At 35.3% G+C, this 17,782-nt stretch overlaps 1 protein-coding gene across 3 annotated transcripts in view; it reads right to left on the bottom strand.

The window, feature by feature from the left end:
- Positions 1–17,782, bottom strand: part of PPP4R2 (protein phosphatase 4 regulatory subunit 2) — a 51,612-nt gene that overhangs the window by 9,895 nt on the left and 23,935 nt on the right. For 2 of the 3 annotated variants that reach the window (XM_054595509.1, XM_054595511.1), the window contains exon 3: positions 10,132–10,302. In XM_054595509.1, the coding sequence (XP_054451484.1) occupies positions 10,132–10,302 (171 nt within the window). Of the gene's footprint in view, positions 1–10,131; positions 10,303–10,380; positions 10,520–17,782 lie in introns of all 3 variants that reach the window. The other variant, XM_054595510.1, reaches the window with a different exon arrangement.

Here is a 17,782-nt window from a genome sequence, read left to right as displayed (position 1 = left end):
TATTTGCACAGCAATGTCAACGATAATAGCCTATGACTAAATAGGTTTACATTCTTAGATACTTTCAAAGCTTTAAAGTCTATTTACCAAGTGCCCAAGAGATGGCACTAAAATGTCATATAACACTTTCCCTTCCTCACTTGAAAAGACTAAAATACTTACTTGTATTCAGTATCCACTGGAAATGTCAACATAATTTTGACAAGTGCATTAAAAGGACTCTTTACATAATTATTACTTTCAGAAAAATATAAGGACCTACTATAAAAAAAACTTACCGGGTAGACACATAAATAATTAAAATAATAAATGGTAATAATAGTATGTATAAATTTACTATTATAAATATGTAATTATAAATATGTAATCATATAAAATGTGTAATTATTCTACAAACACATAAAATAATTATATGTAATTAGGCCAGGAGGATAGAAATGTTTAGTTTGTTATTCTTCCATTGAGACATATCATACAAAACAGCTTATTCTACCTCCTTAAAATATTAAGGCTTTCCCCAATAAAATGCACTAGCTAAATTAAGAAACGTTCTAAGAAGAAAAGAAGAGCAAAAAAGGGTGCTACTCTCAATGAAAACTATGATCTAAAATTCTTAAATTTGGAGTAATGGGGGATGGATGTTTACTGGAAAAGGTATACTGTAAAATAAATAACTTAGCAGAAAAATATTTGGGGTTATTTTAAATAAAATTCAATTTACTCTGCAATATATACCTTTTTGCACACATTGTAAGATGAAAAACTAAGAGTATTTAAGGAACTGGAAAAAAAAATTTTTAAAGGACACGACTAGCTAGCATTTTAAATTATAAAAAAAGATTGCCTTCAGAATCCAATACATACCTGTCTACACACAGAAAAGGATCCAAAAATAACAGGTCCTTTCAAATGCCATTACTCATAACTGCTACAAAAAAACTGCCAACCAGTCCTCTTTTAATGTACAAATTATAAGGACATTATTATTTCATATCTTGTAGGTTAAAAAAATATACTGGCTAACCAACTGGAAGACCTTGCCCAAACTGAATTTACCTATCTTAAATCATCATGTCTCCTTGTATCAGGAACACAGGGATTCTGAAATCACACTACTCGCATGATAATCATGAGAATTAAATATGATGTAATATTCATAAATCACTTATAGTACCTGAAATATTTTACTAAGTGTTCAATAAATCTTAGTTCCTATCATCATCCTGATCCCATCTACTATTTAAGAGACTGCAGAAAGGCACAAATGCTCTAAAAGACACAGAACCAAAAACACATCTGTTTAAAAAAATATTCCTTTTAATTCCAAGTAATTACTCCTGATTAAATAGGATTATATATTTTCCATTAGTTATATATCTTAATTTGATTGCAATCTGTCCCTGTGTAGACATAAAAAAAAAAAAAAAATCAAGTCTTGTATACCTACAGGCCATGGGGATTCAAATACCAAGAAATGGTACTGAACATCAGAGAAAGACATGTAAGCATAACTGACTACCTTGCCTCTATGTTATTTATATAAGCAACTTTCCTCATGAAAAAAAAAAAGTAAAATATAACAAAGAAGCCATTAGAGTAAAAAGCTAAAGAGATATTCATGAAATCAGGTATCTTATTTAAGGAAAAAGCTAAAGTAGCCAATTTTGTTTTATTCATAAAGACATTTTACCACGTCTTTATTTTCTATTATTAATGACCATGTGAACATGTAATGTTGAACATGTAATGTTCATACAATGCTTTAGTTAACAGAATTACTTAAGTCAGACCTGAACATTTAGGTGGAAACTAACCTAAATATCTCACAATTATGAAAGGCTGAATGGACTCAGTTTTGCTTCCTTTTAAGCCCTACAGAAGTCAGCAATACCAGTGGAATCCCTAGGTTATCTTTATTTAAAGCAATATGTCCTTTCTAAACTCAGGCTTTATTTAACATGTGGATAAATAACACACATACATAAATCTTCAAAAACATGTATTTTATATCTCAAATCAAATGCCAGAAATTCTGAGATTTATTGAAAATGTCAATGGGAAATGGAAAGTATCAAAAATTAAAAAAATAAAGAATTAGCATCTTAAATAATGGTAAGGTAACCCTAAACTGCTATCTGTCTCATTCCTCATCCCAAAATAAATCTATAGCAATTGTCAATACTTTTAATCAAGTTTATCATCCTTTTTAGAGCCTACAGTAGTCTGAACTGTTATTTTACGTGCATCAAATAAACATGTCAAAAAATTCTTTAGATTTCTGAGAGTTCCTACCTCTTAATTTAAAAAATTTTATTAGAGAGAGCATCACCTCAAACCATATTACCAGGAAATAAAACAAGATGGAGGGTACAGTAAGGAGGGAAGGCCACTAAATTATTCTGATTCTCAACTAGTTACACTAAAAGAGTGAAGAGAAAGTAAATGAACAGATTTTTAACTAATAGAATATGCTCAATAAACAATGACACAAACAATTTTTAAAAATGCAAAAACCCTTTTCTTTATCTTTCTAAACAAACCAAGCAGCAGAAAATCCAACAAGTACTCAAATAGGTCAGGGGAGTAAGAGAATGAAGTAAAAAAAAAAAAGGCTAGATCCCATTCTCTTACCCTAAATAATCTGAAACTGTAAAGCAAACAATACAAAATAAAAAAATTGGAGTACATGTTTTATATCTACAAGCTAGATTTAAGAGTATGAAAATCTCATATATGATCTTTAAAAGAAGAAAGAAGAGGCACACTCAAGTGCAGAAACGAGATGTCTGTGTTTGGGCACACACATGAAACAATCATGTGAAGTTTTCAGGACAAAGCAAAATCTAGTTAACCAAGTATATTAAAATAACTTTAGAGAAAAAATTCAATAGTCAGAAAAGACTATCATGACAAAAGATGATAAGCAATTATGACTATGTCTGCTTAGAGATGATGTAACAAAGATTTTCAGAATCACGTGGTTGTGCACTTATTTCAGACCTCTCTTGCAGAGCCTCATTGTATTTTAGTAAATTACCCTAAATAAATAAAACTTCCTGCTTATTAGGGAGGTCTAACATGATTGTCAAAGGAGGGACAAGACTTAAGCGGTTAATTTACTTCTACATTCATTAATTCTTTCAATCTCAGTAATTTAGAGGACTTAATTAAGTTACATTTTCTCTACCCCTCCAAACCCCTCTTTGAGTACCATTATAGGAGTGAACTACTTAGCTACTAACAGTTTCTAAATTATATTGCTGATGTCTATAATAAAAAGATTTTAGAAATCTTTTCATTGGCCCTGGTGTGATTAAATAAGCCCATATACTCTTCTTGTTCATTATAATCCCAGAGGGCATAAAAGGGCAACAAATATGTTTTAACTGACCATTTCATTAAGTTACTAATTTTGCTATTTTAATTTTTGGTGTTTCCTCATCTAGAAAAAATAATCTAACTTCAGTTCCGGAGAGTAGCTATATTCCATCTTCTAAAATTTTTAAGTCTAAAAGTATTCTTAAAAGGACGAAAAAACATAACTAAATTAAAAAAATAAAGGACTTAAGCATTCAACAATGTAATTCTACCTACCATGTTCCATTAAACCAAATATAAATATAGAAATGTGTTTTTATTCCTTCTTTCCCTTCATTCAATACTTGTTTGAGAGCCTACTATGGTTAGGCATTCACTGGTTCCAGGCCTTGTTTGGAAAAGACGTTAGCCACACTTTCCAGAATCTTACAGTTCAGGAAATCAAGCAAATACATAAATAGACAATTTCCACTTCCAAGATGAAAAATATATAAGATGACAATATATGGAAATAATTTTAGAAAATGAATAGTTTTTTTCATGTCCAAATACCATGTAACATTTAATATAGCTTTTACTAATTAAAAACAAGCTAGTCAGAGACAGACAAATACCACATGATCTCACTTATATGTGGAATCTAATGAACAAAATAAACTGACAAACAAAATAGAAAGAGAGGCGTGGACACACGGAACAGACTAACAGCTCTTAGAGGGGAGGAGGAAAGGGGAGGAGGGTACTGGATGAAAGGTGGGGGTGGAGGTGGAAGAGGGTGTAAGGGGAATAAAGGGTTATGGGCAATACCAAAAAAAAAAAACCAAACTATTTAAAAAAAAAACATTCAAATGCTAACAAAATTGCATGCCAACTGCCAAATATATTTCAGTTTTTCAAACACAGGCTATTTTTTTTTTAAGTAGAACCTCAGATAAAAGTTGGAACAAAAAAGGTGAAGGGATTAACTAAAAAAACATATTACATGGAACACAGACACCAGACAACAATGTGGTGATGGCCAGAGGGAAGGGCGGGTCGGGGCTTGATAGAGGCGGGCAAAGTGGGGGAAACAAGGATACCTGTAATAGTGTCAACAATAAAGTTAAAAAATAAAAAATATTTTAAGAAAGCAAAACAACATAATGAATTTTCCCATTAGAAAATCACCAAAAGATAGGAAAAACAAAAAAGGATATAAACTTCAATTCATGAAAGAGTCAATAAGGACATAAAAAGATGTGCAATTTCACTTGCAAGATAAGAAATGAATCCACACACGTACATGCAAAAATGAAGAATCACACCATCTGCATGAATGAACATATCTGCATGAATGAATATATTTGTGATGTCTATTTGACAGTATTGATGACCCAGCAGTTATATTTCTACAAATTAAAAGAAAAGCAATAATAAATCTATAGATAAATACGTAGCATTCATCAACACAAGAAGGTATGTACAAGGATGCTCACTATAAAGACTACTTATAACAGCTAAAAAATAAATATCCACCATCAATGGGGACAAGCAAAATGAATTATAACCTGTTCATATAATAGAAAATAATGCAGCCATTTCAAATACATAGGTAAACAAAACACAGAGCTGCAGCCCTGGCTGGTGTGGCTCAGAGGATTGAGCGCCAGCCTGTGAACCAAAAGGTCACCAGTTCGATTTCCAGTCAGGGCACATGCCTGGGTTGCAGGTCAGGTCCCCAGTAAAGGGGTGTGCAAGAGGCATCCACACACTGATGTTTCTCTCCCTCTCTCCCTCCCTTCCCCTCTGTCTAAAAATAAATAAAAGTTTTCTTTTTTAAAAAAAGGCTGCAAATTCACTGATAGAGATTTCAAAGCTCTTCTAAAAAGAAAATAAAACTATCATATAACATGATCCTACTTTCTTATATACTCCTGTGACATCCAGGGACCTTTTTAAAACTGTGAGCATATATCACTTTGTAATTTAAATACCATCTAGTACAAATAGCAGGGGTTGTATGCTAAAAAGAACAAAATGTTACTTCTACCCACCACTCTTGGCAAAATTCTTTAAAGCAATGAATTTATATTCAAAACATGAAAATAAAATTGAAAAGAATTATAGACATGTCTCAGTGCACCAATATATTGTTATAACACACACAAAAAAGGATAAATTAAAAAATAAAAAATATTAACATATCACTGATAAAAGACTGGATTATGCCTGATTAGAAAAAAGTGATTCAGAAACTGCCATTCTGAAAATTAAACTTAAAAAAATGTAAGTTCAAAATACTCATGGTTCAAAGATGAAAAATGTTTTAAAAACAGTTTGATATGTTTAAGTATGTTTAGGCATTTAATGACTATTCAAGTTATTTCTGGAAGTAGGTCATGTACCTGTTTTACAGATTAACAAATTATACTTGGACTTACTTAATAGCCTACATATACCTGTGTCCAGTCCAACTTAACATGAAAGAATTGAAAATGGTATTACTAAAGTACTTTCAATAATACAGCAGAGTACACAGTGAAAATAAGTCTCCTTCCCATCCCAAATCCCTTGGGTGGCTATCATTGATAAAACTCAAAAGATAAAGCTGTAATTTCTCTCCCATCCCCCACTGAAATATATTAGTAACAGACCTGAAATCAAAGCATAAGAATTTGCCATTTTAAGCAAAGCTCTTAAACTTAAAAACAAGGGAGCATGGAATATAACAAAGAGTTAACTGAATTACACTATCTGTCGGAAATCCCATGTGATTAAATAGCTGAAAAGAATGAGACTGTTATGCAACCTAAAATTACAAATGAAACCCCTTCAAATAAAATCTGTCCTTAAATATGAATTTATGGTTCACATATCCACAATTCATTAAAATTTGGTATCATCACCCCGCACTCCAAAATTGTTCATGCCAAACTGAATACTGAACAATTCAACTTCACAACACTACTTTCCTGAGGAAATCCTAAAAATATGAAGTCCTGAAAAGAAAGTCTTTTAAATGACAGAGAATGAGACACAGCAACTTTTTTTTAACATCAGTTTTATTATACTGCAGAGTATCTTTTTAAGTGCAGTATTTTTTTACAAAGGACTAAAAATGGTTGGTTGTTGGGAAGAGAAGGGGAGACTCCAAAAATTGTAAAATAAAAAGTCACTAAGAATACTTACATAAACTGTTAATTTCAATTTTAGAAGAAATGTAACATCTCAATGATAAACAGGTTCTATACACAGTATAAAGATTTATAACACCAAATGTAAAATGCAAAGAAAAAACATTGAAATATTTCCTGATAAATGAATGTTTCCATTGTCATACCCATTTAAAGTGGGAATGCTGCTGAAGGCAATTCAAGTTTAAAAAATAAATAAATAAAAATTTAAAAACCTGTAGGAACATTTCAGATCTTTGTCCTGGGCATAGGTCATTAGTTTGGATCAAATAAGCTCTTACAAAAATTCTCTACAAGTTTGGATGTTTAGGTCATTTACTTGGCCTAGTTCACAGGATTCTGAAGAAGAACCACCCTGCATACCCGGACCCTGTGCTGGGTACAAGCAAGGACCCACTGTAACACACCAGCTCCCTGCTTCACATCAGGTGAACTTGGGTGAGTCTTCTCTCGGAATTCTGGGCCTCCTTGCTTTAAGGAGCAGGCCATGACTTAGTATGAGCTGCTCTTAGAAAATCCTCGAAGTGGATTATAGCTGAGATAACTGAGGGAAAGGAAAAAAAAATGGGTTGCTGGCTTTTAATTGGATTGCTTACTGAGAGTATAAAAAAAAAAGTCTTTGCTGGTTAAATGAGAAACTGAATTCTCTTTAGCTCTTAACGAGAAAGGACACTTGCTTCCCAACCAGAATAGCCAACAGAGTAACAATAGTTGTTCAGATCCCTGAATCCAGAGTGGTGGAGATGGGTGCCAGGAGACATCCAGTGTGGCAGCTGATCCTGGAGAGGCCAGCGGGAGCCCCAGGGAAAAATGCAGGGTGCGCTGAAATGGCTTCGCCCTGAGTGAGTGGCCCATGCTTTGGAAAGCATCCTGGGTCTGGGAGCGTCTGATAAACTCTTGATGACCCTTGCTTGGATATTCTTAGGTGACTAAGAGTCTTTGTGGGGTTGCCTGAGAAAAAATTTCCTACATACCGTAACGCAGTCCTGTAGGGATATCCACATCATCTAACTCTTTGGAGATGTGTATGAAAGGTCTGGCTTTCCCTAGAAGTTTGTTTAAACTCTACCAATCTCAAAACTAATGGGAAATCATGCGTCCCAGGCCAATAAGGCCCATGACAGTCAGCCTCCTGTTAATACTAAGATGGCTAAGATGTGAACCCTTTGATACTAATTTTTTGTGCGCACAATTAGAAAAAAAGCCAGCTATAAAATTAGGCAGAAAGAATGGAAAGCATATTTAATTAATCTCGAGAAGCTTCAGAAAGGATTTAGATAGACTGACCTATGACTTTTAGGTGTCAATTTTGAGGTATTAAAAATGGAGATCATTTGGAACTTGTCAAGGACAGATATAAATTACAAATGCCTCCAAAACAGAATTTTAATCCAACAGTTTTCTGTTTGTGTGTATCTGTGTGTGCCTACTACTTGTATGTTGTAAATGTGGAACCTCTACATCTAGGTGGTATTGTTAAAATTAATCGAAAGGCAAGTGCTCATAAGAATTGGGTACTCTAAAATTCTTAGAAATACAGAATCTAATTCAAATGCTTTTTGTCAATGTGACCTAAGACTGATCCTTAGTAAATAAAAGCTAGCTTAAATCTGTAGGTTTAAGTAAAATAGGCATGTCTTTTTTTTTTTTACTTGGGTTTTACAAAAATTAGTGTATGTTAATAATTGGCTTTGATGTCTATGAAATATGTTTCTAGAAGTTATGCAATGTCTTAAGTATATCTGCCAGTAAAAGAGCCTATGTTTCCAGAGGTTATAAAATGTATTCACTTATCTGCCAAGCTAAAGAATGTTACTTGCTTCTTAGTTTTCATTAAAAATTGAGGTTTTAAGGGTAAAAATATGCATAAAAATAACTTTGTGATGTTCCAGAAGGGCACCTGAAGCACCTCAAAGGATTTGTCTTTTACGTTAAACTGTATGGCAAAGTAAGTGATTAAGAAAATGATTAGTCAGGATTATGGGAAATCCAAGACAGCAGCTTGGTCCTTCTCTGCTCCCTGGCTCCCCATTTTTCAGTTTTTATATTCCTTTATGCACTGCAGTGCATTTAAGCTAAACTTACATGAAGGAAATTATGAGCCACGTTATTGAAAGGCGACATCTTACACTATTGCCAAGGTTTGACAGAGTTCAAGAAAATGCCAAGTTGGTAGCTTCCTTTCACACTGAGATCCCAGGACACACAGACTTTTCAGAGGTGTCCAACCGTTTGGCAGCTCAGGGCCACACTGGAAGAAGAGTTGTCTTGGGTTGCACATTGCGACATGTAATCACACAAAAACCCCTCATGTTTTAAGTATATTTAAGTACAATTTTGTGTTCGGCCTCATTCACAGTCATCCCAGGCCACAGATAGGACACCCGTGCTTAGATTTTATTTTTGGAAAGAACATCAAATAAAAGACACTCTCCAACTCGGAAACCTATCAGGCACCCAACCACAAATGGACATTTACCTCTGCCTCTGACACTCTCCTCCATCGAGAATGGACATCAAAGCCTCCTCAAGGATGAGAGGCTGATGACATCAGAGGTAAACAGCTATCCCATGACACTGACAAGGCCTGCATCTCAGAATCCATTTTGTTTGTCTTTACCTGTTTGCTAATGATATTAGTCATAATAATAGTTATACTCATTGATTGTGTTTTCTCAAATAGTCCTATTGTTTATGATTACTGAACATGTATAAAATAATTAATACTCTTTTTGTGGCTTATGTAAATATTATATTACATGCTAAATATAGAAAAATAAGATAGAATCATGATAGTTATAGAAATGATCCAGAGTGGCTTTCCCCCCCCTCACAATGGTTGGCCTTAAGACTGCCTTCCATTTACCTGCGCTTCCATTTACCTGCGCCTCCCTTTCGGGGAAAATTCAGCCTCAAATCATATGGTTACAGCCCCATCCCCAAATGTCAACAGGACAACATCCATACTGAAACTTCCTAAAAATAACCCTTCCTAAAGCTATGACACCACACTATCAGACGAAAAAGTTGAACATCAATGGATCCTTCGGATTGATTTATGACCAACAAGGAGAACTACAGATGTAAAAGAGGTCTATGGGAAGCAACTTCACAGGGTGATCTGATAGTCAAGCCCCAGGCATACAACTTCTTTACTAAAAGGCCTATCTTTGCCTTAAATAAGCTCCATCCATTGTTTCTTTGCACGTAGGATAACACACTTTTTAAATGTCTCTTTTCAGATTCCTCCTTCTAAAAAGTAGCTGACCTCTATAAAACAAATAATCTTAACTATGAATCCAATTTTCACCTTGTTTTCTCCCATCTTCTGTAATCTTCCTTCCTCATCTCTTTAGTTTCAAATGCATGAAAGAAACTATGAAACTGTGATTCTCAAATGCAAAGCACTTGGGATCTTGCTTTCCAGCATATGTCGTCAGTTTGGCTCAAATATACCCTTACAATTTTTTTTTAAGTTGTAAACATTTTAAAGATTTGTACGCTGAAAATCAGTAACCACTATATGTCAATAGAGACAAAGAACAACATTCTAAGGGATAATCAGTTACCAAACAATAAGACACATCAAAACAAAGAAAAATCAAAACAGCAAACCTTTAAAATAGTATTAAGTGCATACCCATTAAATCCAGTGACAATTTTCAGTATTCTTTCCTTCATTTCATCAAAGGGAATATATTCGACATTAGGGTTAGGTGGGCCTCTTGGTTCGGGGGCTGAAGTTCTGAAATCATCCATCACTTTCTCCAGTTTGAAAGTAAAATAGCCTTTAAATTGGGACCACTGAATCCTATAAGCAAAAATTAAAAAAATGTAATACCATGTAGCTTTACAATTCTTGAACACAAAGCACAAATACAGCACTTACCATCACTAATGGTAATAAAATGAAGATCTCAGTATGTAGTAGTAGGAGGAATGTCTTTGTTCAGCAGCATGTACCATATATATGACTGATCAATCTTACTCACAAGCTCCAACCTGGTTTCATCCATTTCTCCAAACTCCTGACCCAAACGAAATCAAAAACTTTAAAATAACCTACCTCTATCTAAAAGCCTATAATGTGCTACATCCTATCCCTAACATTTTAAAAACACTATTTTGTTCTGATTCTATGCCAAAGAACAAATTTAACAAGAAAGGTGTTAATGCCCCATTCAAAATAGGTTATTAGATATTGGCCCAATATCACATTTATAATTTGAAGTGTGTAAATCAGTCAGAATGACGCCATACCCCAAGCTAAAATGCTCGTATAGACTACTGAAGGATTTTTTTGCTTTTGTTGCAGAGCAAATAAACTTCAATTTCTCCTTTCATTTTCACTATCTTTTGTCATTGGAAAGGTGTATCACAGGTTCTATCCAACATGTACTGTAAAATAGAAATATATAATTTCTTTATGTAGTTTTTTACTATCTATTCATTTATTAAATATAAACATCTTTTCGTCCCTATCCCCTCAACATCTTACCATTAGTATGAGGAAATTTTGTTGATACCTGCCTAGAGTGTCTAAATCCAGGGATTCAAGAGTCAGGAAGGCCAACCATTTCCCCAAACAGAGAGTACATCCATTCATTAGTGGCAGCAGATAGATCTCTTATACAGTGGCTACTTACACAAAATTAAGGGAATGTAATCTGCAATCATTTTTTTTAAGCCCATCCAGGAACCCTGTAAATCAGGGTAGCAGTTCTAAAAGTACGGTCCAAGAGGTCAAAGCTATTTTCATAATAGCTACATTTTTCACTGTGTTGATATTTGCATTACTGGTACAAAAGCAGAGGTGGGTAAAACTGATTACCCTTTATTACAAATCATGGCAGCAGTACCAAACTGTACTATTAGTAGTTATCATCTTCATTACCAAACAATCTCACAATAAAACAAAAAGAAACCTGTTTCACTGGAAGTTTAATAAAACAAAAAAAATTACTAATGTTATTAAATTTCAACTTTTAAATATACTTTTTTAATACCCTATGTAACAAAATGAGAAGTATACACAGAGGACTTCTGCTGCATATCAAAAAATACTATGTACATCTCAAGAAAAAAAGAGGTGACTACTGTTGCTAGCTAAACTAGCTGCCACTTTTCATAAAAAGCCATTTTTAATTGAAAGGGCTGTCAAATAATGCTTATTGAAACCAGGAGACAGTTGACCTTTTTTCAAAAATAAATGAACTTGAGTCTATCAATTCAAGATAAACAACTCAAATATTTGTGGCCAGTGATAAAATTGAAGCAAAAAGTTAAAGCCTAAAAAATGTTCATTCATCACCATGAGCTTAGAAAATTCCTGATACATTCCCAAGACATCAATCAGTGTCGATATAAAAGGTACTGTGTCACAAACACACACTACAGACAACAAAAGATACAGATAAAATTAAGTTACATCAAAATAAAAAATTTACATATGTCATAGAGTGCTATCACTGACAGTAACAACGCAACCCATAGAGTAGGAGGAAATATTCACAAGTCATGTATTTAACATGGTGTTAATATCCAGGATATATGGAGTACAATTCAACAACAACGAAAACAAATAAGTAAATTAAAAAATGGGCAAAGTACTTGAATAAACATTTCCTCAAAGATATACTTATCTCCAGTAAGCACAACAAAAGATTCTCAACATCACTAATCATTAGGGAAATCTATGAAAACCATGAGATGGAACTCCACATGCATTAGGCTGACTGCTATCCAAAAACAAACAAAAACCAGAAAGTAACAAGTACCGACTGGGCAAGGATGTAAAGAAATTGGAATCCTTGTGCATTATTGAGAGGAATGTAAAACGATGTATTGTAAAATGGTACAGCCTCTGTGGAAAACAGTACAGTGGCTCTGCCAAAAAAAAAAAAAAAACCAAAAAAAAAAAACCCCACAACAAAAACCACAACCCCTTATTACCTGAGCAATTCTATTTCCACATAAATACCCAAAAGATCTTAAAGCAGGTACTCCATCACATACAGGTACACCAATGTTCACAGCAGTATCATTCACAATAGCCAAAAGGTGTAAGCTACTCAAATGTCCACCAACAGATAAATGGTTAACAAAATTATTCAAAGGGATATTATTCAGCTTTAAAAAGAGAAGACTGACAAATGATGCAACATGGGTTGATCTTGAAGAGAGACGTATACTAAGTGAAATAAGCCAGACACAAACAAACAAGGATTTTATGCTTCCATAATAAGAGTTACCTGGAAGAGTCAAGGTCAAAGAGACAGAGCAGAAAGGCATTTACCAGGGGCTGGGAGAGGGAAAGGGTGAAGCATTACTGCTTAACTGGTACCATATTTCAGTTTGGGAAGACGAAAAAGGTCTGGAGTTCGATGGTGGTGGTTGCTTTGGAACAAAATTGTGAATGTACTTAATGCCACTGAATTACACACTTAAAATTATACAGTATTATTTTACCCTGATTAAAAATAGGCAAAAGATTCAAATAGGCATTATCTAAAGATGTTTAATAAATGCAAATGAAAATGAAAATCACAATGAGATACCATTTCACACCCACTAGCATGGTTATAATACAAAACATGGACTATAATACAGAAGGACAGTAACTAGTGTTGTGGCGGATGAAGGGATTGCTGGAGGGAATGTTAAATGATTTGGTCATTTTGGAAAACAGTTGGACAGTTAATCAAAAATAAAGAATGAAGGTGGCATGTGCCAGACAATTCACTCATTAAATATGTAAATTACATAGCTTGTAAACTGTATTACTATTATAAAAAAAAAATTGGGAGAGAATTACTACTAAAAGCTATTTGTGAGAAAATCAAGATGTTGGAGAAGTAGAGGTCACACTGACCTCCTCCCAGGACCAATCTGGAATTACAACTAAATTGTGGAGAAATCACCTGGAACAAACAACTGAACAAGAGCAAGAGAGGAGCCTTATAACCTCAGACAGACAGAAGAATCAGGTTTAGCACAACCTAACTGGTAAAGGAGTGCACTAGAGACTCAAGAAGGTGGGCGGGGCGCCCACGGGGAACAGCAGCGCCACAAGGATATTGAAACAGCTAGTTGGATCCCCCTGAGAAGAGCAGGGTCTAAACCACAGGAGGGGATCTCTGGCCTACAACACAAAGAGCCCCAAAAGTACACAGGTAACAGCCAGGTGCAAAAAGCGGCAGGGTTGCTCTCTTCCAGGGACAGGCAGCTACAGACACAAGGAGCTGTTTAAAGGGGCCAACACATAAATTTTTATTAGTAGCCACTGACCCTGGTCTCGGGCAAAGGCAGGGGCAGAGTGGGCTAAGAGATGCTTGGGAGGCTGGGGAAGGAGGCTCTGGGGAGAGAACTGAGAGAGTAGCCAGGAGGATCCTAGTGCTGACTCCTCCCCCGTGCAGCAGCAGCCATCTGGCTCAGGCAGATCACTCCCCTGAGAGGTGGCAGCAAGAGAGGACCCAATAACCCAGCCCCCAGGAGGGATTCTGCCCCGCCATGTGGTGTCTAACCCAGCCTGCTGACTGCAGAGTGAATAGATTAACAGCTGAAGGAGACAGCTACAGACAGTAGATTCCTGAAAATCTGGAACAGACTGCCTAAGGTCAGACACGGTCAACATCTGACATCATCAGAGGCAGATCCAGAAAGAAAAACAGCGGTCTCCCATCATGGAAGTTCACACCACAAAGTCAGGAAGTCAAAACAGATCAATTTAAGAAGTAGAAGCAAAAAAGAAGTCTCAAAAATAATGGGAAGACAAAAAAACACCCCCCAGTCAATGGGAAAGGAGGATTCCCCATAAAGAGAAATAAATGAAACAGAGACAAGTCAACTACCAGATATTGAGTTCAAAACAACGGTTCTAAGGAAGCTCAGTGAACTCAGTGAGCTCAGAGAAAATTACCAAAAACTACAGGGAAACTATGAGGAACTTATTGCAAACTCTATCAGCATGAAAAAGGTCACAGAAACCATCAATAAGATGCAAGAGGAAATGAAGAATACAATTTCTGAATTGAAGAACACAGAAGAAGGAATCAAAAGCACGCCAAATGAAGCACAGGACTGAATCAGTGAGCTGGCAGATAAGGTAGAAAAAAGCTCCCAGAAAGAGCAAGAAAATGAAAAAAGACTCAAAAAGAATGAAGAGGCATTTAGGGAAAAGGAGGATAACATTAAATGTAGTAATATCCATATAATAGGGATACCAGAAGGAAAAGAGGAGGACGAAGGGATAGAGAACCTGTCTGAAAAAGTAATGATGGAAAACTTCCCTAACTGGAGGAGAGAAAAAGTCACACAAGTCCAGGAAGCACACAGGGTCCCACTCAGGAGGAACCCAAAGAGACCCACTCCAAAACATATCATAATTAAATTGGCAAATATCAAAGATGAACAGAGAATCCTAAAGGAAGCAGGGGAAAAACAGGTAGTAATATATAAGGGAGCCCCGATATAGCTAGCAGCTGATTTCTCCACAGAACACTGTAAGCCAGAAGAGAATGACAAGAAATTTTTCCGAGTAATGAAAAGCAAAGGCCTGCAACCAAAACTGTTCTACCTGGCAAGGTTCTCAATTAAAATGGAAGGCAAAAATAAGGAGTTTCCCAGACAAAAGAGGGCTAAAAGAATACACCTCCACCAAACCAGCATTGCAAGATATGCTAAAGGGACTGCTTTAAGATGAAGAGTCCTTATGAACACCCAGTTCCTTTCACAGTCACCAATACTTGATATTACTAATATTTTTAATACTTATTAATCTGATTATTACAATGATTGTTACTTTAATTGTTCCTTTATTATTGGTTGAAACTAAACCTGTTTTTGTGTATTTCTTGCCTATTTCTATTATTTTTAGAAAGCTTTAAATGACTTTTTGGTGTTCTTTATCCCTTTTTGATTAAATGTTTGTAGAATTCCCCCCCCCCAAAAAAAAAAACTAGTAACCCTTTTTTAGATGTGTTGCAAATACCTTCCTATTCTATCACTTGTCCTTTAACTTTTTTATGTGTATATTACTGTATAGTTTTAAATGTATAATATAGTCATATTGGTCATATTGTCAATATTTTACTTTATAGCTTCTGGGTTTCAATATTTTACTTCAGGGTAAGGAAAATATTATTTTGTATTTTTTCCTATAACTCCTTAGATTTTACATATTGATTATTAACGCACCTGAATATTTTTTGTATGTGTGAAATAGGGCTCTATATTTGATTTAAGTAAAAGTGGTCCATGCACTTTATTTGTTGAATAAGCCTTATTTTCCCCACTGATTTGAAATAACAATTTTATCATATATTACCTTGTTAGAAACATACACGTTTGTTTCTAGAATGCTCATTTTATTTCATGAATCTACTAGGTTATTTGTGCTGGTGTCATGTTTTAATTGCTGAGACTTTATAATGGATTTACATTTTTTAATATTTTATCATGGATTTTGACATTTAAAAAAATAAATACAATCAATCTGCATTTGGAAGGGAGGGAGGGAGGGAAGGAGGGAGGAATGAATGAGTCCTACCTTTTGCAACAACACTGATGGAACTGCAGAATATTAAGCTAAGTGGAATAAGCCAGGTGGTAAAAGACAAATACCATATGATCTTATAAGTGGAATCTATTCAACAAAATAAAACTAATGAACAAAATAAACCACAGGCATGGAAACATGGAGCAGACTGCAAGTGACCAGAGGGGATGGGGAAAGAGCACAGTGGTGGAAAGAAGGGGAAGGGACTAGACAAAGAACATGTTTTACTGACCCATGGACATGGACAACAAAGTGGGAACTGACTATGAGGGGAGGGGATGAGTGGAGGAGGGCAATGGGGGAAAAACTGAGACAACTGTAATAGAATGAACATGATTTAAAAATAAAAAATTTAAAAAAAACTGGCAAAGCTAAATTTTAAAAGAAAGGAAAATGCAAATCAAAACCACAATGAGACCACCTCACACCTGTAGAATGGTTATCAACAAGACAGGTAGTAACAAGTTGTCGGTTGTGGAAAAGAAACCCACATTCACTGCTGGTAGGAATGTAAACTGGAACAGCCACTATGGAAAACAGTATGGCGATTCCCCAGGAAATTAAGAATAGAGTCACTGTACCACCCAGCAATCCCTCTTCTCAGCATATACCCGAAAAATTAGAAAACATATATTGACAACATTAATAATATTCACTGCGACATTATCCATGGTGGCCAAAACAAGAAAACAATAAAGTCTCTTCTGATAGATGATTGGATTAAAAGGATGTGGTACATATATGCAACAGAATACTACTCAGCAATAAGAAAAGATGAAATACTGACATCTGCAACAACATGGATGGATACTGAATCATGCTAAGTGAAAGAAGGCAGAAAAAGTTAACCACCATATCATTCCATTCATATGTTCTGTAAGTGAATAAATGAACAAACAAATAAAAATTCAGACAAGTCAATGTATGGTGATTACCAGAGGAAAAGAGAGTAGGGGAATAATGAAAGATGGGGGAGTGGTGAAGAGTAGAGGGGGGTCAACTGTATTACGACAGAAAGAAATCTGACTTTGGTTCATGGGGACACAATGCAATACAGAGATTATTATAATGAAATCAAAGAATTGCATGCTTCAAACCTATATAATTTTATGAACCAATGCCACCCCAATAAATGTTTTTAAAAATTAAAAAAAAATATATTTAGGTTTACTTAGAACTCATTACAATTAAAAATAATTGTATGGTTATATCCTAATATCATCTTAACTTTGTAGGCAACTGTTTATTACCTTAGGATAGATTCCGCTATGTGGAATTACTGAGTCACAAGTTGAAAGTATAAATATCAAGACTTTGGAGGAGAGAAGATGGCAGCAAAGTAGGTGGGTGCTGAGCCCACTTGCAGCCAAGTGGGACACTTAGCTGATCTTCTGAAAACCAAAGAGAACAGCCAACAGAATCTTAGCTGTTCCAAACTTTGGAAGCCAAAGTGTGCAAAGGACGCTTCAAAATGGACAGTAAAGAGGTTTTATATGCCAACGGGGAAGGTCCCCAGGCATGGCACCAGAAACCTCAGCTGCTGTCAGGACATTAGAGGAGAGTCAGGTCAGGGATATCAGCCTAGCGGCTATCTCCCTTCCCAGCACAGAGAAATCCCAGACCCACACTAGAAGACCCTGAAAGCATAAAGTCACTGGGGGGGCGGGGTGGGGAGACTACAAGCCCACACACAGGCGATGGCAAACCCAAATTGGTACAGAGGTCACTGGTGGGG

Source organism: Pteronotus mesoamericanus, unplaced genomic scaffold, assembly GCF_021234165.1.
Source record: "Pteronotus mesoamericanus isolate MK-2021 breed Mesoamerican mustached bat unplaced genomic scaffold, CSHL_Meso_final scaffold_54, whole genome shotgun sequence".
NCBI lineage: Eukaryota > Metazoa > Chordata > Mammalia > Chiroptera > Mormoopidae > Pteronotus > Pteronotus mesoamericanus.
This window is presented reverse-complemented; position numbering and strand designations above follow the sequence as displayed.